Source organism: Bufo gargarizans, chromosome 3 (genome assembly GCF_014858855.1).
Source record: "Bufo gargarizans isolate SCDJY-AF-19 chromosome 3, ASM1485885v1, whole genome shotgun sequence".
Classification (NCBI taxonomy): Eukaryota; Metazoa; Chordata; class Amphibia; order Anura; family Bufonidae; genus Bufo; species Bufo gargarizans.
Window position 1 is genome coordinate 243,151,086 of NC_058082.1, and position 22,998 is coordinate 243,174,083.

At 39.1% G+C, this 22,998-nt stretch overlaps 1 protein-coding gene across 1 annotated transcript in view; it reads right to left on the reverse strand.

Moving 5' to 3' along the window:
* Positions 1-22,998, reverse strand: part of CFAP47 (cilia and flagella associated protein 47) — a 465,875-nt gene that overhangs the window by 243,557 nt on the left and 199,320 nt on the right. Inside the window, exons 36-38 of the mRNA XM_044285568.1 lie at positions 18,390-18,535; positions 13,248-13,356; positions 358-575 (exon numbers count right to left, since the gene is read on the reverse strand). Of these exons, the coding sequence (XP_044141503.1) occupies positions 358-575; positions 13,248-13,356; positions 18,390-18,535 (473 nt within the window). The remainder of the gene's footprint in view (positions 1-357; positions 576-13,247; positions 13,357-18,389; positions 18,536-22,998) is intronic.

The following is a 22,998-nucleotide window of genomic DNA, read 5'->3' on the forward strand; positions in this document are numbered from 1 at the left end:
AATCAGTGCTTCCAGTGGCAGACTGTGCAGGGCCACTCCTCTTTGACAAAGGGAATGGTAACACTCAGTTGGCAATTTATTCATGAACTTCTAATAGGAATAATATAATAATTGCGCAACAGAGTCGTAAGAATAGATGTTTAAGAATTGTTAGACATGTCAGGAGAGATGACAGGTCCTCTTTCAGTAAATGGGAAATCATTTCTACAGAAATGCCACAAATAGATTGTGCTGCAATAAAAAAATTTAAATACAGCAAACACAGCAAAAACTGATTCTTCACCTCAACATACAATACAATTAGGTATTTTTTAAACAAACACAGTAAATGAATACTTTCCATATCTCTTCACATACCTCTTCACCATTTCCTCCTGATGAAGCTACTGCAGCTCGCACACTGCTGCTCTCCAACGTTCCGGTAACTTTTCTACGTTCATACTCTAACAATGTCATCTGCATCTGAGCCGCAAGTGCCAATGCCTTCTCTCTTCTTTCATTTACCAATGGAATTTTCAGATCTTCCTCCAGTCTACTATTTTCCTTGCATTTAAAATAGCATATATTCTGTGCATCTGTGGTGCATAAAATATTGAAAAATGATTACAGTGCATGCTCTCATGATTTACATAGATGAATATGTAAAGTTTAAGCGAGACACTGTTCAGTTAATCAATGGTGGTTTTAGTTGCCCCTATAGATTCCCTTTAATGCTGTTATTACAAAATGTAATATCTGAATTAAAGATAAACATTGAAATCTAGAAGGTCAATAATTCTTATAATGTGATCTTTAAAAAACCTTGTAAGGGCACGGCCATAACCAGGGGCGTAGCTAATGGCTCATGGGCCCTGGTGCAAGAGTTTAGCTTGGGGCCCCCATTTCCCTCAGTGCTTTATGGCCAGAGGCAGGAAGCACAAGGCCTTTGTGCTGCCTGAGGCAAATATTGAAACGGCACCCCCTTGAGCCAGAGGTGTAACTTGACCAGCATGCACTTTCTATAATACCAGTGCTTTCTTATGCACCACAAGGGTCTTTGGGCCCCTCAGGCTCCTGGGCCCGGTAGCGACTGCTACCTCTGCACCCCCTATAGCTACGCACCTGGCCATAACAAGGCCAAGATGCAGCCACCATGCATCTTCAAGAGTTAAATGGGTTTTGAAGCGTTAGGATAGGTCATCAATGTTAGATCGCTGGGGTCTAACACCTGGCACCCCTGCCGATAAGCTGTTTGGAGAGGCCATTGCGTTCATGCTAGCGATACGGCCTCTTCACTGCATGCCGTCGAGATCGTAGCAGTGGTGCACTGGAAGTATAACTGCTTGTCTTATTTACTTGAAAGTGATAAGCAGTTGTAATTACTGCAAGTTACACAGCATGCAGTTAAACAGTGAAGAACCCCTGCCAATCTGATATTGCTGGCCTATGCTCATCACAACCCCTTTAGTGGCTTGCATTGTTAGTGGCCACGCGCTATCCCCCTAAACCACTTAGCCATTAACAATGATGTGGAATAAACAGTTTCTAATGAGTTCATTAATTAACATTACTTGCGGGACCATGTGGTTCTACCTGTCTGGTGATCAAGTCACAGCCACAACTTTTGGTATTACTCTTAGTAAAATAATTAAGTAGTACAACATGATTGATTAAAACCTTCGGAGGCAATTTTTGCTTATGATTGCATTTTACTAATTTTTGCCTAAAAATCATATTTTCAATTGTCCATTAAAAATATTGATCCGCTCTGTCACAAAGGGTTGACTATTACTTTCACTTTCAGCTGGACATCTAATAAACCTTATCTCTAAACTAGTAAGAGCTCATAAACACTTTTTTAAGCCACATTCTTATCAGTAGGAAAGGAACTGAGATATAACAAATGTTTATAATGTCAGAGCAGAGATAAGGAGACCATCAGCTCCCCAACTGATGGAAAAGAGAGAAAATCCACAGGCTGCTACTACAGCATCTAATGATTAAAGGCTTTGTACACCTTCGGGGGCAATTTTTGTTTATGATTGCATTTCACACATTTTTGGCTAAAAATATTTTTTATTGGCCTTTATTAAAAATATTAAGCCATTCTGTCACAAAGGGTTAACTGCTTTTCTAACTGTGTGACTGGTACTTTCACTTTCAATATGTGCCGGTCATCTAATAAACCTCATCTCTAAACTACTAAGAGGTCATAAACACTTATTTAAGCCAATTCTTATCAGTCGGATAGGAACTGAACTATAACGAGGGTTTATAATGTCAGAGAGCAGAGATAAGGAGACCATCAGCTCCCCAACTGACGGAGAAAATCCACAGGCTGCTACTACAGCATCTCAGCTATGTAGACAAAAAGGATTCCAATTGAAAAAAAGATTTTTAGCTCAAACTTAGTACAATGCAATAATAATAAAAAAATTCCCCCAAAGGTGTACATAGCCTTTAAGGCTTCATATTTTCCGTTTCTAAGGGGGCATGCACACATTTATATATTTTGTGGATCTGTGTGCCCATTCATCAAATTATTTAACATATCCTGTTCTTGTCCATATTGCAGATGAGAATGGTCATCTCTATTTTTGGGAGTGAGGGAAATGGGAATGTAAATGGAAGGTTACTGTATTTTGAGGATCCGTTGTTTACAGACTGAAACATGTAAGAACATGACATTGCATGAAGCCTCAAAACATACATACATTTTCCTGCAACTTTCTCACTTTATGTAGAATGAATTAATTTCTAAATATAGTCTATCCAATAACAATAAGAAGGATTAACCATGTCTCATTTATCTCTTGTATAAAAAGAGGATTATAGATATAATTGCAAAACACTTACCACTAATTTGCTAATTAGCAAGCAATCATTTGCTTCATGTATGAAAAATAGAATAACCCTGTTTTAATAACCTTATTTAATTTATAAAAATGGAGAACCTTGAGAGTTGAAATGCATCAGTTGGGGCAGACAGATGCTAAATTTAGGGTATGCTAACACATGGTGGATATACTGCAGATTATCTGCCACAGAACTGCATGTGCAAAATCTGCAATGTATTACAATATTAGCAAAGTGGATAAGATTTTAGTCTATCTCATTTGCAAATGGCATCATAAACTAACCCGCAGTGCAGATTTTAAAGTCAATTTATTCTACAGAGTATATTTTAACTTTTGCAATGCATAGGGTGAATTCCATGCAAATCCGAATGTGGAAATCATGCCCATGTGGCTGTACAACCATTGGGCACGGTGGGGTGGCACTTGTGACGTGGCCGTCCTGCATTCAAGAATTGAAGGTCCCACACAGCCATTAATAATATGGTCTTACTAAACAGTGTGGTCTTAGTATAATTAGAGCCCGCTGCGGCCCCTACGGCCGTGCAGTACTCGAACACATCTGTATCAGAAGCGCCACAGGACTGCACTGTGTGGTCATACCGTTAGAATAAATTCTCATTCAGTAAAGCTACCTATATATATCTTGAGGGGAATTTGGCATGGCCATTATTGAAGTCAGTTTTGCTTAATTCTGGGTTGCCATTATTTGAAAATGTGCTTTTCACTCCAGGCAATGTCCCCACCACTTTGACTGACAGGGCCAGGCAGTAAAGACATACTCATGCCAAGCGATCTTCTGCCATGTACTGCACATGCTCCTAGCTGTACGAGCTGCTTTGGGGCAAGACATGAGTACGTCTTCACTGCCTGGCCCTGTCAGTCAAAATGGTGGGGGCATGGCCTAGAATCAAAAGAAGCTGAGCCTCAGGTGCAACAGCAATGCCCTTGTTGCACCCAGGGGCTAATTAGCTATTTTTTCCAAATTCACATTTTTTACGCATCCGTGTTTTGCGGACTGCAAAACAGATACGGTCATGTGCATGAGCGCCAATTTCCAGGCCTGCCATCGCTATTACGTCTAAGGCCACATGTACATGAACGTATTTTGTTTCCCTACCCGTTTTCTTTTTTTTTTTTACGAATAGGATGTAGACCCCTTCATTTCAATGGGTCTGCAAAAAATGCATCCGTATGTCCGCTCAGTAGCCCCGCAAAAATGATATATGTGGACAAGCATATGCATTGTTACAATGGATCCGCAAAAAAAAACGAATGCAACAGGGATGTCACACATACGTCATCTGTATTTTTTGCAGATCCGCATTTTGCGGACCACAAAATACATACGGTCGTGAGCATGTAGCCTAATAGGCTGCTTGTCAGTGTAGCTTTGACAGGCCTAACGCATTATAATACAGTATACAGTATTGAAGGGTTGAAATTGTAAATTTAAAATCCCTTAGTGGAATAAAAAAATTAATTAATTAATTAATGAAAATAATGAACACAAGAGTTTAAATGAATTATTAAAAATGGCCAAGATAGGAGTTGTATATGACAATGCACTTCATTTTTTTAGGTGTATGTCAGAAAGAAGAAAACTGGCTGCACAGGTAAACACACGATTCTGAAATATATGTTTTGCCGCAATTTATATGCACCTTAAATTCCCATAAATCTTATCAGCAGTAATAAGATTTAATATTTTCCTATCTTTTGGCTCTATCACGTTGACTCTGCAGCATTAGTATGAATTCTTGCTCTTAGTATTATTAGCATATGGTGACACATAATACAATTTAATTATTAAACATAAAAAATGAAGCAATTTATAATGTTGACACAGCTACTTTAAACTGTCGTGGCAGAATATACTTTTGGGGAGCGGCGTGATGACGTGAACACGCCACGTCTCGTTCTCCCCTCTCGCTGGCCTCCTCCGTCCGAGCTCCCGGCTCCTTCCGAACAGCTGCGCTGCGCTGACGCCGAACAGCTGATGCCTTGAGCCGCGGCGCTGCGCTGGCCTGCCTGCTGGGTCTCCTGCTCTGTCCCACGTTGCTGGATGCTGGACGGCTTTCGGCTGTTCTTGCGGCCGCGGTTGTCGGGTGCCGCGTCTCTGCCTCTGATCCTGCTTGGGGGTCCTCCTAACCTCTCTCTCCGCTGCCTGCTTTGCTCTCCTTCCCTCCCCTGGACTCGGTCGCCGCGTGGATCTCCCTGCAGCCCTCCCTTCATCGGTGTGCGACGGCCTGACGTCTGGACTGTTTGCTGCCCTGGGGATTAGGGAGGACGCTCCCTTCTTGTACAACTTTAATTTTTGACACGGCTGTAGTGCGCACCAGGATTGAGTTTCTTCTGGACACGTGAGATTAGCTTATTGACTGCCTCTTTCTTCTCCATATGTTTTGTTCTCTTTTTTTTTGTGCTGGACTGCCGGCTTCCCTGCTGCTTTGTACTGCTGCACTGCTCACTGAGGAGATACACTTCTGTTTTCTTATGTAATTTTTTATTTATTTTTTTGGCGTCTGGCGAAGGGGAAAGAGGAAGAAGGAAGGGAAGAGGGGGGAAAGAAAGAGAGAAGGAGAAAAAAAAAAAAAAAGAGAAAGGGAAAAAGGAAAAGGGGAAGGAAAGGTGAGAAAAAAAAAAGGGAGAAGAAAACAAGAGAGGGTGGGGCTAAAAGGAGGAAGAACAGAAAGGGGAAAAAAAAAAAAAAAAAGAAGCAAACGGTGATATAAAGGGCAAAATAGAGGAACAGGAAGAAGGGAAAAGAATGGCCCCTAAGCGACGGTCTGTTGACTCCACTGTAACTAAACTGGGGGTTAAGACTCCAGAGAACAAAATCGATAAGTTCCTGAAATCACCTTTCTTAAACGAAAAGAATCCAGCTAAAATTAAACCCTCTGCTAATTTGAGGAAATTTGCTAAAACTCCCCAAATTGCTGACCCCTCTGAGGATGGATCAGGGGTGGTGGATCCGGAGGCAGGAGAGGAAGGTCTCTCTGCACAAATGCAAACTGAATGCGATCCATCTGTTCTGGATAGAATCCTTGGCGCTGTGGAAAATAACGGCATTCTAGTGCAAGGGATGTCCACTCAATTGGAGTCGGTACAGAGTGATATTTCTCTAATAAGAGAAGATTTGTTAAAAATCCGTGACCGAGTCCTCAATGTGGAAAAAACAGTCGACCTTCTGCAAACCGACATGGACATGATAAAATCTAAACTTCTCCTTCTTACTACTGAAAATCTAGCTCTACAAAATAAGTTAGAGGACCTGGAAAATAGGTCTAGGCGAAACAACGTACGCATAATTGGTTTCCCAGAAGGAGTTGAAGGCCGACTCTTAGAGGCACAACTCAAAGAGGTGGTCATGCACAACCTTGGCAGCGATAATTTTTCCTCCATGTTTCAAATAGAAAGAGCCCATCGAATCCCAGGAGGGAAACCCACCCCAGGGCGGCCGCCGCGTGCAATTTTAATGAAGCTATTACTGTCCGCAGACAGAGATATGATACTGAGAAGAGCAAGAGAATGTACACCCATTGAACATCAGGGTACTAAATTGCTCTTCTTTCCTGATTTTGCGCGGCAGACTCAGGAAAAAAGAAGAAAGTTTATGGAGATAAAGAAATGCTTGGCGGCTAAGGAGATTAAATATTCGTTACAGTATCCAGCGAAACTAAGAGTGATCCATAGTGGGACTTCTTTTTTTTTTGAGACACCACAACAAGCTTCAGATTGGATGGAGCAAAGGGATATTTAAATCTGTCTATTACTATAATTGAAGGGATGGATGGGAGGCGGGGCCAGGATGGGGAGAACGGCCGGAAGTTAGAGGTTCGCCGACGAGATCGGGCGGACCAATAGAGAGGGGGGGTGGGAGGATAGGGGCGGGAGGGAACCCACCTTGCAGGAACGGGTTTTTTTTTTTTCCTTTTTTTTTTTTTTTTTTTTCCTTTTTTATGATTGATGTCCACTAGAATTGTATCCTGGAATGTCAGAGGGCTCGGGGAAAGGGTAAAAAGGCAAGCTATTATGGATGCATTAAAAAGATATCTCCCAGCAATTATCTGCATAGTAGAAACTCACCTCACTAAGGAAACCTTGTCCCGCTTGACAACGGGATGGAACGCTCAATCCTATCATTCCACTTTTAGCGGCTCTTCTAGGGGTGTCTCAGTTCTGATTCATAACTCTGTAGACTTCATCCTTATAAAATCCCAGATAGATGAGCAGGGCAGATTTATTTTTTTGCATGGTAAGCTGTATGGCTACAGTTACATTCTCGCTTTTTTTTATATACCCCCGCCATTTTCAATGTACCCACTGATCCAGTTAACGCTTTTTTTTGAACAGAGACCAGAATGTCGGTTAATCCTGATGGGGGATTTTAATGCGGTTATGGACCCCAAAAAAGACAGATTTAGATCAGATGTAGCACGGGGAAGGAACCTTTGTAATTCGCCGCTGCCCCAGTTCTGCTTGGAGGTAGGAGTGGTGGATATATGGGAACATCTGGGCGGAGGAAAGAGAGTATACTCCTGTGTTAGTAGGAGTGGCAGAGCAATGTCCAGGATTGATCTAGCATTCACTAATGAGAGCAATCTGAGCAACATTCGGAAGATAAGATATGGAGTAAGAACAGTCTCGGACCATTCACCCGTACTAATTGAGGTTTGCACTGGGGAGAATAAGGATGGTGGGGGGTTGGGATTCAAGTTGAATCCATACTGGCTCACTATTCTGGACAATCCACAGTCCATCAGGATACTGATATCCTCCTTTTTGGAGGTGAATCTACCCTCTGCTAACATTAATATAGTGTGGGACTCCTTGAAAGCATACCTGAGGGGGGTTTTTATAAGTGAGATCTCGGCAGTAAAGAGAACATTTAGGAAAAAAGAGGAGGAACTGGTCAAGACTGTCGCACTTACAACTGAGCGATTTATCAGTCAACCCACTGAGTACAACAGGGAAGAGTTTCAGAAGGCCAGCGGTTCTCTGGAGAAATATGTAACTGAGAAAGCAAACCATAGAGTATTTTTTAAGGGGATTAAATATTTTTCAGAGTATGGACGCCCTGGTAAGCTTTTAGCCAGAATCATTACACAACAAGATAAGAAAAAACAATCCATTACTTTGATTCGTAACACAGAGGGGGTAATTATAACAGATTTAGAAGGAGTGAGAGATACTTTTTTACAATACTTTACTCAGATATATAGATCCTCTCCTGGTTTGTCATCCGAACTGGCGATGCGGTTCTTGGAGAAAATTCCTCTCTCTACTTTAAATAAAGCTCAAATAGAATGTCTGGAAGAGGAGTTGTCTCTCTCGGAGCTGCAGGAGGCCCTGGGGTCTATCTCGGGGAACTCATCGCCAGGACTGGATGGCCTTCCATATGAGGTTTATCGTAAGTACAGTGAAGTGACTCTCCCTCAGATGCTAGAGGTTTTTACTCAAGCATTAAAGGGAGGGGGACTACCATGCTCTATGATGGAGGCTCTCATTGTTTTAATTCCAAAAAAGGATAAAGACCCGGCAGAATTGAGCTCCTACAGGCCAATCTCCTTATTAAATACTGATGTTAAGTTACTATCAAAAGTTTTGGCAAGGAGGCTTTCGCGGGTAATATCTACTATCATTCATCCAGATCAAAATGGCTTTATGCCAAAAAGAGGCACCCAGCATAATCTCCATAGGCTATTTATGAATATTCAGTCCCCGGAGTGTGGTACTCGCTCCATCCTGTCGTTGGACGCTACTAAAGCCTTCGACAGGGTGGAGTGGACTTTCCTCTGGGAGGTGATGAAAAAAATGGGCTTTGGCCCAAGATTTATGGCGATGGTTCAGCTATTATATAACTCTCCAGTGGCTAGGATTAGGATCAATGATATGACGACAGAGAGCTTCGCTCTAGAAAGAGGTACCCGTCAAGGCTGTCCCCTCTCCCCCCTTTTATTTAACATTTACATTGAACCCCTAGCGGCTAGTATAAGGCAGGATCCGAAGGTGGCCGGCTTTGGTATAATGGGGAAGCACGATCGTGTATCCCTTTATGCAGACGATATCCTGGTCTTTATTCACCAAACAGATACCACTCTCCCTCGTATAATGGACCTGGTTGGTCTCTTTTCCGATCCATCTGGTCTGGAGATCAACTGGGACAAGACCGTTCTTCTCCCTATAGACGAGTTGCGGGGCGAATGGGATAACCAGTTAACGATCTCGGACTCAATAAAGTACCTGGGGATAACAGTTTCTGCTAAACCACAGGAATATTTACAACTCAATCTGATCCCCTTGCTGATAAAACTGAGGGCTAAAATTAAGATATGGCAAAAAATTCTGCTTGCAAGAGCGGACAGAATTTCCTTAATAAAAATGGTAGTGCTTCCCCAGGTTCTTTACGTCCTGCGTAACTCGCCTGTTTGGATTGCAGATAAATACTTTAGATTGATAGAGCGGATGCTTAACGACTTATTATGGGGGAGGAAGCGCGTGAGACTGAAGGCACTTTATTTTTCTATGCCCTATAATCGGGGAGGTCTTAACCTCCCCTATTTTAAGGGCTACTTTGTGGCCTCCCAACTCTGCCTTTTTAATGATTGGGAAAATAGCCATTTCTGCAGCAGAGTGGTGAAGGATTCAGGTTTTTCAGATTTTTTTACCGTATTGGAATCTGACTACTTATTAAATACACTGGGTGGTTATACACTTTTCTGCAGAATGGCTACAAAGACTTGGGCGGCCATAAGGAGTTGGTGCGGAGTCAAGGCATCACTCGTTTGCACCCCATTGTGGCATAATTCAAAGCTTATGAACCTGAGAGATTTGAGCTGTAGCCAGTACTGGAGGACCAAAAATGTCCAGTATTTACACCAAGTGGTTAGTGGTGGACAAATCCTGCCCCTTAAGGAACTAAAGCAAAGGGCAAATTTAGGTGAGGGGGCTTGGTATGCATACTTTCAATTGAGGTTAGCACTTTCTAGCACTACGAATAGCCACGTTTTTATTATAGATACTCCTGAATTTTTACACGATTTAATTTGCAAGAAAATTGTCACGAGAATTAAAATATCACATTGTTATAGTCACTTAATGAAGAAATTTTTTTTGGATGTTCTCTCTCCAGGACAGAAATCCTGGTCTTCTTTACTTTCAGAGGTGGGCCCTCCAAATTGGGAGAATATAGGGGAAAGTTTAAAGTTGGTTTCACATAATTTTAATCACACGGTTGTACAATTTAATATTATGCATAAAATTTATGTGACACCTGTATGGTTATATAGGAGGGGACTCAGAGCCTCCTCTGACTGCCCACGCTGTGGTGACTCCGAGGCAGATCACTTACATCTGTTTTGGGACTGCCCAATGGTGAGCAGCTATTGGAGACTGGTCCAATCCAATCTGTCTCGTAAACTCGGTATTGTGGTTCCTCTGTCTCCCAGGATATGGGTCCTGGGAGACCTATCGGAGGTTGATTACCAGCCTATAAAACGCTGTTTGTTGATCAAGGTGATGTTTTTGGCTAGGCTTCTCATTTCCAGATCATGGTTTTGCTCTTCTACTCCAGACTGCAGTAATTGGCTGGGTTTGGTTGAGAAAGTGAGAAACTATGAGAGGATTCTGTACAAACAAAGAGGATCCTGCGCAAAGTGGAGTCAGCTGTGGGAAGATTGGGACACGGATAATTAATTAATTAATTAGGAATCATTATTTTTTTCCCCTTTTTTTTTTTTTTTTTTTTTTTTTTCCTGCAAGGTGGGGGGTTTGGGGGGTGGGATGGGGAAGATCTCATTAGTCCGGTCTTTTCTACTTGTCTGTATCGGCAAAGAATGTGCAGTTGTTCTGGAGTATTGTAGAATCTGCAGAGATGCTGGGGGATGGCAGGTCCCTCAGGAATTAAATGACGGATGCTGGGGTGTTTATGTAATTATTGCCGAGTATGCTCAGGGTTGGAATCGACGGACTTGTGGATTTTATAGTATTATAAATGTTGTATTGACCTGTATTTTTTGTATTATAATTAATAAAATATTTAAATATAAAAAAAAAAAAAAAAAAGAATATACTTTTGGACTCGACCTTAAATAATTTTATCATAGTTCTAATATCCACAAACTAATTTCCATTCAAATGACCCAGCTCCAATAATTGTCTTGGTTCCTTCAAGGCAGAAATCTGAGTGGAAATTCCATAATGAAGCCATTTTGCTGTTATTAAGACACAGATTTTCTAATGTGATGATTAGAAATGAGCGAATTTCATATTTTGAAATTCGTTTACACTTTGTTTGTTGGTAAAAGGTGAATTGCGTTATGGATTCCGTTACCACCGACAATAACGCAATTCTATGACGGAATGCCTTTAGAGGCATTCCATTATTCATTCCGTCAGAATAGAAGTCTATGGGCTGCAAAACGGATCTGTTTGAAGATCCAGCTCAAAATCTTGTGCAGTGCGTGATGACATTGCACTGGCTGGAATGGTGACATCATACGTCACCACGCACAAGATTTCAGACAAGATTTTCAATCAAAATGGCTGCGGAGGACTCTTTGTGCGAAAATGGATTAGGTAAGTATGATAGGTTTTTTTTGTTTGTTTTTGTCATTTTTCAGTGTGTTCATAAACATTCTGTCACACAAATGTCACAATAACAATGTCATGTCATCCCCTGATACATGAAGGCAAACTATGTCTCCTTTAGGACAGGAAGGACCTTGCACTAATTATTCACTGAAAGAAAGAGACACTACATCATGACTTTTAATAATTTATAGATGAAATCTAAATTCCATAAGAATACCTGCGGCTGAGAGAATAGCTGGAGGAGACATCCCATTTGCAAGGGGAATGAGCTAATAGCGTTCTCCTTCCTACTATATCCCTTAGGCAACGTCCCAATCAAACAGGAAGACCAAATGTTCACCTTGAAAAGAGCAGCGCGTTCCTAAAAGTCTGTTCTTGTGGTTTACCTGGCAGTCGTGCAGAGGCTGTTTAATAGCAATTATGCAGAGCTGACAGTAAGGAGCCACACAAGGAGCCACGGTAGCTCTGAAGAATTGCTGTCCATTCCTCTGAACCAAAATTCATGTCAGGCCGCTCTTTTAAAGAAAAATATTCAACTTTCCTGCTGCCTTCTACCAGAAATATAGGTGTTACAAATGTTATTTTCCTCCAGTGATGACGCCACTAGCCACAGAAATTAGAATTCAGATTTTATGTATAAATTAAAAGTGAAATATTATCGGTAATTTATGTTATGTTTAAGGGTCCATTTCTTTCACTAAATAAAAATATCACACTAATTTGTGTTTTGTTCTGCAGTGATTTCATTGTGCTCTTTATTTATAGGCTGTGCTGCTCCATCGTGCTGCTATGATAATTAAGACCCTTTACTTGTTTATATTGATATGTTGTCCTCTGTCATAGTGATGTAACAATAGCTTAAATGGGTTTGTTATATACAGGCTGCAATCTATTCTCATGATGTCACAACAGTTTTCATGTATTTATAGGCTGTATTCCTTAGAAGTGATGCAACAATATGTGTGCATTTTCTGGCCTTGCTCTATTGTGTGTAGTGTTTATAATTGTACACTGTGCTCTAGTCTGAAATACAGTGTTCGTATAATAATATGTGAAAATCTGTGACATCGTAATATTGTGTATATTTATAGGCTGTACTCTATTTTTTAGCTTCGCTCTGCACTGGCTACTAGATGATTCTCTGTAACGGGATACTCCTCTAGTAACTCAGAGTAGGGCCACACGGTCAGGTTTCTTGATGGAGTTTTGGAAGCCAAAATCAGGAGTGAATCATTAAAGTAGAGAAAATATATAGGACAGATATGACTCACTTCTGGTTTTGGCTTTCAAAATGAATGCAGAATCCTGATTGTGTAGTCGTACCTTAATACAATATTTTATAAAAGATGCTCAAAGCTACACAATTTAATATGAGTTGTAAAATGTAAATTGATAGGACATACAGTGATCCCTCAAGATACAATGGCCTCAGGATACAATATTTTGAACATACAATGGTGTTTTCTGGGCCATCATAAGTTGAAACTAGACTCAACATACAACACCTCGGACTCAGAGCCAACCAATCACGGCCACTTCTCTGATAACATAGCTGTATTAGTTGCTAGTTAGCAGCCATTCCTGACTGTAATATGTAAGGACTTGTTTTATCTGTCTTAGTTATCTGCTTATTTTTCTTAAATCTCAATTTTTTCTTATCTTGGATGGCATTTTGGGGCTTTGGAAACAATTACTCAACTTACAAATCATATATGTATGAAGCCTAACTATGTCTTCTGACCAAACATGTATTTACTATATCAATTCATACAATTCACTTTTATTTATTTTAACTAAAAATTAACTAAATGCGTATACCTGTATTTCCATTCTTCATTTGGAAAACATTTGGGCTAATCACAGGAGTGACCGTAGAAGGCAGAGGTGGAGTACCCATTCCTTCAATCATATACACAAAGTCACCAATCTGGGGAAGGACAAATATACAAATTATAACTGCTGACAACAATGTCTTTTGTTACTGTGCATACAGATATTCAACCTATGAAAAAATATTGGATAAAATGCTTCACATCAGCACCAATATTAGTTATCTGCTATGCTCAGTTTGACTCTGTTCTGCCATGTTTCCCTAATTTTTGACAGGCGAAAAAGTACTATCTGCAGGACTTTTTTCTCCCGACAAAAATAAAAGAAAGATGATGGAAAGGAGCTTTTTGATTTTTGTTTTTTAACATTGAAGTCAATGACAGAAAAGGAAGGTGTTCCATTTGTATCTTTTAATCAATCAACTTAACAGATCAATATTTTCTGTCCATTCCTTTGATAGAACAGAACAATGAAAGAGGCAACTCAGATGTGAACTTAGCCATACCATACAACAATCTGAAGAACAGCAACTCAAACAGGTTGCAATGTAATTGCGACACATGAATCTTTTTCATGTACTTTTATCTATTTGTCTCCAGAATGTGTCACAGAAAGTTATCCAAAATATATTCCTATTTACCTCATTACATTAATGTACATTGTTCATTTTAAGGAAACAATGATAGCATTGGGCACAGGGAAAATTATTTGAAAACTATAAATTCTATTGTACTTGCTTTGACAAAAATGTTATTATATAGGTCAGTTTTTGAAAGCCGGTTAGATGACACTGAAACCACTTAAAGATTAAGTGGCATGTATAACTTTAGTATTGATCTTCTGTAATCTCTTTCCCTATAGTTACATGCAGCAATAGTGTTATCTGCAATGTAACTCTCAAACTCCCTAATTAAACACTGGGAACTGCCGCATATCTCCCCAATCAAGTTGTCTGTCGATGATTTCCACTCTTACACACACCAGGTACATATAACCTGACAGCCCTTTTCTGAATGATTAATGGTGGCTCTCAGACTACAGATAGGAAATGCTTTCTCACATTGAAGATCTCTAGATTAATTTTCTGAGTTAAAGTTTTTCTAACAGACCACAACCATAATTGAATCTAATGTATGCAACAATATTGAGCAGGAAGCAGCTATTTTTTTTTCTTTTTAATACATTTAAAGGGATATTCTACTTTTACTAATATAGTATTAACAGACTAAACCAGTGATGGCTAACCTCCGTCACTCCAGCGGTGGTTAAATTATGATTTCCAGCATACTCAATTCATTTCCATGGGGTTCTGAGAACAGCCAAGCAAGGAGTGGTAGTTTTACCACAGCTGGAGTGCCGGAGGTAAGCAATCATAGGACTAAACCTTTCTGCCTCCAAAAACTGATCATGGTGATCAGCGGATTTATTCCTGCTACTTCATCCTCACAGCTGACGCATTATTGTGGGTCAGCGGATCACTGGTAAAGGTCAGTCTCATTTGGGAAGAAGTTGCTGATTGGATAGCCTCTCTTTAAATATTTTTGGTTTCTACTGTGATCTTGCCAGTGATAGTGTAAGCTCTAAGTGTTTGCATCCAGAAAATCCTTCAATCCAGTTTCTTGTCTGTGTATTTCTTGGGGTTATTCCGAGTCCTGTAGTTTGTTTGTGTCTATACTGTTGAAATTGTCTTGCTTGTTTTCAGTTTAGCTCTGCAGTTTTAGTTTTTTCTCTGGGCCCTAGCAACCTCCTGCTGCTTGTGACAGGGTCAGTATTTCAGATGAGGTTTTCCAAAGTGACAGCGAGGGTCATTGGTATTTGATTTGATGGTCAAAATTTACAGATAGATCTAGGGAAAGATTCTGGGAAAGCTAGAGTCAAGTTTAGTTATTGACTATTTTCTATTTTTGGTTGTCTTCATCAGTCTGCTTAATTACTTGACTGACATCTCCTTCATCCATTGTGATATCCTTTGTTTAACAGCATCATTCAGTTCAGTTCCTATCATCTATTGGTGAATTTGTACTTCTATATAATGTATTTGCATGCTAGTGTTAATATGTACTTCACGGTTCAGGTCTACTGTACCAAGAGACACCATTAGTGCCCGGAAAAAGAGTTTATCCATGTTCTGTTCCGTAGTATTACAAGCTACAAATCTGAGGTTTAGCCATAGATTTCTGCAGTGTACTGTGGTTAATATACATTGGATTTTTCCTATGTGCATTTTAGGCCATGTGAATATACCCCAACTATTCATACCTTATCTTTAGAGTCAAGTAAATGGATTCAAAATCCATTACCTGCAGTTCCCTGGTTCACAAAAAAGCATAATTCCCCTAAAATGTCAATTTAGAATATATTCCATATATTTTCCTATATTATAATATATTTATTATATGTTCCTATATTATAATATGCATATATGATTTTCAATATTTCTTAAAAAAATAAAAAAAATAAACACCATAAGATGTTTGCCAAGCATCTATGGAAGTAGTATTGTGAGTATTAGATATAGCCAGGTATGTAGATATAATATGAACAAATCATTCATCATGACCAAATTGGAAGACATAAAGGTTATATCTCATAATTTAGTCTGTGAACAGCACATTGGTAGAAGTGACATATTCCTTTAAATACCTAGAAAAAGACAAAAAAAACTGCTTATTGCTAAAAACTTTTTCATACCATATCCATGTACTGTATATATTCAGGATTGTGGGTGATTAAAAATAATCCTAACTTCTTTTTAGAATCATTCCTAAATAAAGCACAATGACGCTGCAGAACACCCAAAAAGACTAGGAAGTCCAGTATTTGATGGGGGGGAGGGGAAGTGACAAGCACTGTGTGTCACAAGATGGAAGCTGTCACTTTAGTGCATTCCATAGTTACTATAAGAGTGCTACCTATTCTGTAGTGTAAATACAAAAAAGGATGTAGTTTCTCTTCAGAATGTATTCCGATATAAAATTCTCCAAGAGCATCATTGCTCTACACCAGGGATGGCCAACCTGAGGTTCTCCAGCTGTTGCAATACTAAAACTCCCAGCATGCCCAGACTGTCTACTGCTATCGGTCTACAGCAGGTCATGGTGGGAGTTGTAGTTTTACAACAGCTGGAGTGCCACAGGTTGGCCATTCCTGCTCTACACCTTCAAAATCCAAAGCATTTGTCACATCACTTCAAAACTTCCTGTAACATCTCTGTATAGCTAATGCATAAACAGTTAGGAAATAGTCTTGGAATTCACCACATGTAGTAACATGTATATGTGTCCTGATATTGTTATTGAACAATTTTGTAAACAAACCAAATTCAATTATTCCTTGCCACATACATTGAGATAAGGGAAAACTGCACCCGGCATGACCATGCAATGCGTGATAGTAATTAATCTGAATGGCTGGCAGATATTGCTATACGCATGTATTTATAGCAAGACATGGATTATAATGAAGTATGCAACCACTGCGAATACTAACAGTATTCAATTCACTAGTAATATCAAACATAGTAATCCAAAGGGTGAAGGAACATAAAATGTAACTTTTAACTATGCTATCAATAAAAGCATAATATCCAATAAAACAATGGATATCCTCTAGAGTGTTGTCCCTCTGCTAATGAGAGGGATAAAAATAAACCAAAAATACACAGAGTTAAGACCAGGGTACACAGTATCACCCACCATCCAGAGACATCGGAAATACAACCAATATGGTCATAAAACATCCTGTGTTCCAGTGGAGAGCCTCAAGGATTCGGACAAGCATTGGTATGAGTCTGAGTTATAGAAGTGAGCGGTCATCTGTACCCGTATTACACCCAGCAGAGGGACTACAATGGCCTTGATATACCGTGCCACAAAGTAACCATTCTGACAAGAGTGACCGCTTGACCCTGTTGTAACAAGCAATTTAGTAACCCTAGCCCATTATCTCGACATGCCAAATTTCATCATAGTGCTCAACAGGGGACATGGGAAAGTTAAGGTTGTACTACACAAAGCTGGGGTGGTGAGTTAAAGTTCACTCCAGCACACCTTGGGTCAGCGTAAGTCCACTGCAGATGGCAGCAGCCATTTACCTGTCCCTTGCTTGTTTAAAATACCAGCGTTCTCACTGCCTCTTGTGCATCCCACACTGGTGAGTATTATGTCATTGCGCTGCACTGGGCTCAACAGCGGGAGGGAAGCACTAGACGGTAATTGCCAGGAGACAGAGAAAGTGTCCTTGGCAATCTTAGTAGCAGGCAAAGTGCCTGTTAGTGCTACCAAGAGTGCTAGGTATCATGAGCAAGTGAAAGATGCATGAAACAATTCCAAAGCAGAGGGAGGCCGATACTAGCTACAGTATAAGCAGTATAATAATGTAGGTAGACCAAGATTATGGGCAACACCAAACTGCTAAAATACTATCATTTTAAATAGAGATGCGATCATAATGAATGAAACACATTGCCAGGGTGATGATAAAGAGAGATATTGTGATAAGCCATGCCTATGCATTGCTGCCATAAGAGAAGTAGCAACCAAAATGGCATTGATAAAGTTGTCCCAGGGTTAAACGAGGAGCATGTAGATGATATAATTGAAACATGCCTAGAGGATCTAGGGATACATGTGTATTGCCTAAATGAAGCAGGGCCTCAAGTGAGACTGTGTTGAGTAGAAAAATCCAATGGGCCTTCCTTTGGAGAATCTTAGGATCCCAGTTGACCTGTCGCATGGGAGGTTTTACAATTTCCATTTCCACACATTTAATGCAGTTAGGGTCCCCACCATGCATGGTGTGTACATATCATGCCAGGCGATATCCTGTTATAAATATCCTCCAGATGGCTGCCGATTCGTCTATGGATCTAACAAATGGTCTTGTTACTGATAGTTACAAACACAAGTGGCTTTATAGACTACCCTCAGGAATGGCAGTTTATAAAGTCATTGTTCATGAAGATATATCCCAGGCTGATACTTGTGAAAGTTTTGTTTTATTAGATATCTTGTTTTTATTAATATAATAAAAAGTTATGTTTTAAGCACATTCATGGGGCAACCCTTCCTTCTGTTTTATAACCAGTCACAGAGTGGGGTACCAAAACACAAGAAAATACTGAACACTTACCTCTTCATTGGTGAAAATGATAGCACAGTAGCGTTTGCCAAGTTCAAATGGAAGAAAATTAACTTGTAAGTTAGTGGACATGCCTTTTTTCAAGAAAATTGAGTTTACTGGGCAGAAGTACTGACGCAGCAGATTTGACTTGCAATCTGTAAGCAAAAAATGCACTTGTTAGCATGAACACTATAGCAGACCGGGCTAGGACTCATTTTATTCAATAACATTTTATGCCTTTTTCAAACTCAAATAATGGACAGTTAAAGGGGAAATCCAATCAAAAAATATCGGACTGATGGAATTTGTAAATTGATTTCCACAACAAAGGAGGTTACAACTCTCTATAGTGTCTTAACCCCTTTGGCCCTCCTCCGAGATTTCACTTACTGGGGATTTCTAACAGAATATTATAAGCAAAGCTATATTGATTTGAATGGTGATAAAAATGTCTGAGCAGTTTTGGATCAGATTTTAGGTGCTATAGAAACATAGAAACATTGAATGTGTCAGCAGATAAGAACCATTTGGCCCATCTAGTCTGCCCAATATACTGAATACTATGAATAGCCCTTGGCCCTATCTTACCAATATATGATTTTGGATATTGGTGGATCCAAAGATCATAGATTGCGTGGCTGTGAGCTTTTAACATATATCAATAACTTATTAAAAGATTATTTATGGATTGCCACTTCAAATTGAAAACTGGCTTGGTCTTCAAATTGCATAAACAGCAACCTCCTAATATACACTAATTAACAAACATTATTTCTTTGAGCTTAAATCATACCTAACTTTTCAGCAACATTTGTATTAATCAACAGTACACTTTGAGGGAAATGTATTATGAGGAGGATATTTGAAGTCAGTTTTGCTGGAGTCTGCATTGGTGTACTTTATGTCACATTTATCAAATGTCACAGGTTGTTTGATAAATTTGGCTTGTCTTAAAACCTAGCACTTCTGTCTAGAAAAGCCACTCCAGTTTTCCTACACCCTCGTCTTAAAATGAGATAATGACTTTTTTGCAACTTTAAAATAAAAGTTGCAATGATAAATCTGGAGTGGAACTCATTAACTCATAAACATAGCTAACCACACCCACTTTCCCCCCCATATTACTAAACTGGAGAGAGTTGTGTAAAAATACAAGAAAGTCACAAAATATTGTGCAAATGCATGTAAAAAGTCACACAAGCGCCATATTTTGCGACTTTTTGACTCCAGAATTCTGGAGTAAAGGTATGACAAATCAGGTCCTTTGTGTACATGAAGCATAACACTATTTCTGCCTATATTGTGGCTTGTATCTGGCATTTTAAGCAGTTTCCTCCCCTGTATACTAGATCTTTAGTTTGCTGTTTTCCCAGATCTAGTGAGTGAAGACTAGCTCCTATCCACTGCACACAGAAAGTACAGGGAAATTTGCTACCTAACTTTCTCATACTCAATCAAAGAGTCATGGAGTATGTTACAGAATTGTACTGACCTATACTAATGTGAATAATGCCCTTGAACTGAAACTTCCTAGTTAGCTGTAGCAGTCACACCTCCCCTTTTCTCTTAGTAGACTTATATGGTATGATGTAATCTGATCTTTCAGTGAGCAGACAGCCATCCTGGTCTCCTCATGATTTCAGAAACAAAGTCATTTTGCAAAAGTGTGTGTGTGTGTGTCTGTGTGTGGTGGGGGGAGGTGAGAGTGTGGTGGGGGGAGGTGAGAAATAGCTGATATCTCCAGAACAAGACATTTTTTTTCTCTGATAAGATATAACGTTTAATAAAGTCACTTGTACTATTGATTTATGCAAATTTGTGGAAAAAGTTTGCGACCATTTTAACCCCTTGAGGACATCTGCCATACACTTGTAACCACGTCATCTGAGGCAGCTCTCCCCGGGAGAGCTGCATTGCTGGAACCTAAATGGCTCGCCTAGCGGCAATTGGGGAAGCCATTTTTTCCTTGTAGTAAGCCTTGGTCCCTCTGAAGGACAAAGGCTGCAACAAATACAGGCAGGGCTCAATAGGAATGTACTGAATGCCCAATAGGGTACAATTAATTGCAGTCTGTGAGACAAGTGATCTAACAATCAAATGTTTAAGTCACGTAGGGGAACTTAAAAACATTTTTACACATATTTTAACCACTTCCTGACCACCCATTGACTATAAACATCCTGGTCGGATGTTTCTAAACGTCTTTCAGAGATAGCGTGTAGCTGCTGTGCTGGAGGCCTGCTGTCAGTGACAGTAGGGCACCTAGAGAGAAGGCAGGGAAAGTTCCAGGAGAAATGAATAGTGAAAAAAAAAAAAGTGAAGTCAAATGTCTCCCAGAGTTCTTGTATGACCTTATGGGGGACACAAAGTGTAAAATAAAAAAAAAAATAATAAAGTGTTTTATAAAAAAATAAATAAACATAAAAAGTTTCACATTTTTAAATTTCCCCAATTAAGTCATTAAAAAAAATGCTAAAAATAGAAAAAAATATATAAATATTTGGTATTGCCGCGTCGTGATGTCCGGCTCTACCCCATCTGGTGAACGCCGTAAAAAAAATAAATAATAAACACTAGCCAAAAAACATAATGTTAATTGATCAAAAAGTTGTATGTACCCTCAGCCCGCAAAAAATCCTCACACAAGACCATAGCCAGAAAAAATAAAAAAATATGGCTCTAAGAAAATTGCAACATAAAAACATGATTTTATTTTTGGGTAGCAAATTATGGGGGGATATTCTCTCTGTTTGGGCCTAAAGCACCATTTTCTTGTAAAAGAAAAAAAAAAAATTATTTTCACAGCCAAGGGTTATAAATTCTCCAAAACACCTGCTGGGTCAAAGTGCTGACTACACATCTTAAAAATTGGGTGGTGTAGTTTACAAAATGAGGTCACTTTTTGGGGGTTTTCACTGTAGGGGTACCTCAGGGTCTCTTCAAATGCAACATGGCACCCTAAGACCATTCCAGCCAAATCTGCCCTCCAAAAATCTTATGGCGCTCCTTGCCTTCTGAGCTCTGCCATGTGCCCATACAGTGGTTTCTGTAAACTGCAGAATCAGGGTAATAAATATTGAGGTTTGTTTTGTTGTTAACTCTTGATGTGTTACAGGAAAAAAAAAACTAAAATAGGATATCTGCCCAAAAATTTTTTATTTCACATTTATTTTGCATTAATTCTTGTGGAATGCTTAAAGGGTTAACAACATTTATAAAACCAGTTTTGAATAGTTTGAGGGGTGTAGATTCTAAAATGGGGTATTTATGGGTGGTTTCTATTATGTGAGTTCCTCAAATGGACTTCATACCTGGTCCTTAAAAAAAATTGATTTGGGAAATTTTCTTAAAAATGTAAAAAATTGCTTCTAAATTTTTAAACCTTCTAACATTCCCCCAAAAAATATTACATTACTAAAATTATGCCAACATAAAGTAGACATATGGTGAATGTTAATTAATGAGTATTTTATGAGGTATCACTAAATGATTAAAATTTAGAAAACAGTGAATTTATAAAAAAAAAGTTAACTTTTGGATTTTTTAAAATAAATAAATGTGAAATATATTGATTCAAATTTACCATTAACATGATGTACACTGCGTCATGAGAAAATAATTTCTGAATGGCTTGGATAAGTTATTACTACATAAAGTGAAATATGTCAGATTTGCAAAATTAGGTCTGGTCAGGAAGGGGGCAAATGGCCCAGTCTGGAAGTGGCTAGGCTAAAATATAAAAAATAAAAAACGCAGCAACAGAAAAAAAAAATGTCTAAATGCCCAAGTTGGTGCTTTTTCGTCGCTTCACCTCACAAAAGAAATTAATAAAATGAATCAATAAGTCATACACATTCCTTATTGGTATCAATAAAAAACTATTTTACAGATTGCCTTGAAAAATTGAGCCCTCACACAGCTCCGTAGATGTGAATATCAAAATTTTATGGAGGTCATAATATGGTGATGCAAAGAAAAAAAATCATTTTTTTCAAAGTTTTTAAGTAATAAAACACAAGGAAAACGATATATATCTGGTATAGCTGTAATCATACTGACCTAGAGAATGATGGTAACGGGTCTGTTTTACAGCATAGGGAATGCCGTAAAAACGAAGCCCATAAAACTATGGCAAAATTCAGTTTTTTTCTCCCCAATTTCACCCCATTTGGAAAAAAAATTCCAGCTTCCCACTACATCATATGCAATAGTAAATAGTGCCATTACAAAATATAACCTGTCCTGCAAAAAAACAAGCCTTTAAACAGTTATGTGGACTGGAAAATAAAAATGTTATGGTTCCTAGAAGGCAACGAGTAAAATTCAAAAACTGAAAATGTTCCTGTCCTCATGGGGTTAAATGATATTGTGAATCTATCAATAGAATACAGTCCAGCCAGTCATTTAAAGGGTTTAAAAATATGAACTAAAAGGAGGGGATGTGATAAAATAAAAAAGTCTGCTGGTCTGTTTATTTTGCTGAAGTGATGATGTGCAATGCATGTGCATGACCACTGCAGCCAATCAGGCAATATGTTTTGATATTAATGGGGTTTCCAGTGCCATAGGATAGATAGAGATCGGTGGGGTTATGACTCTCAGCATCCTTAACAATCAG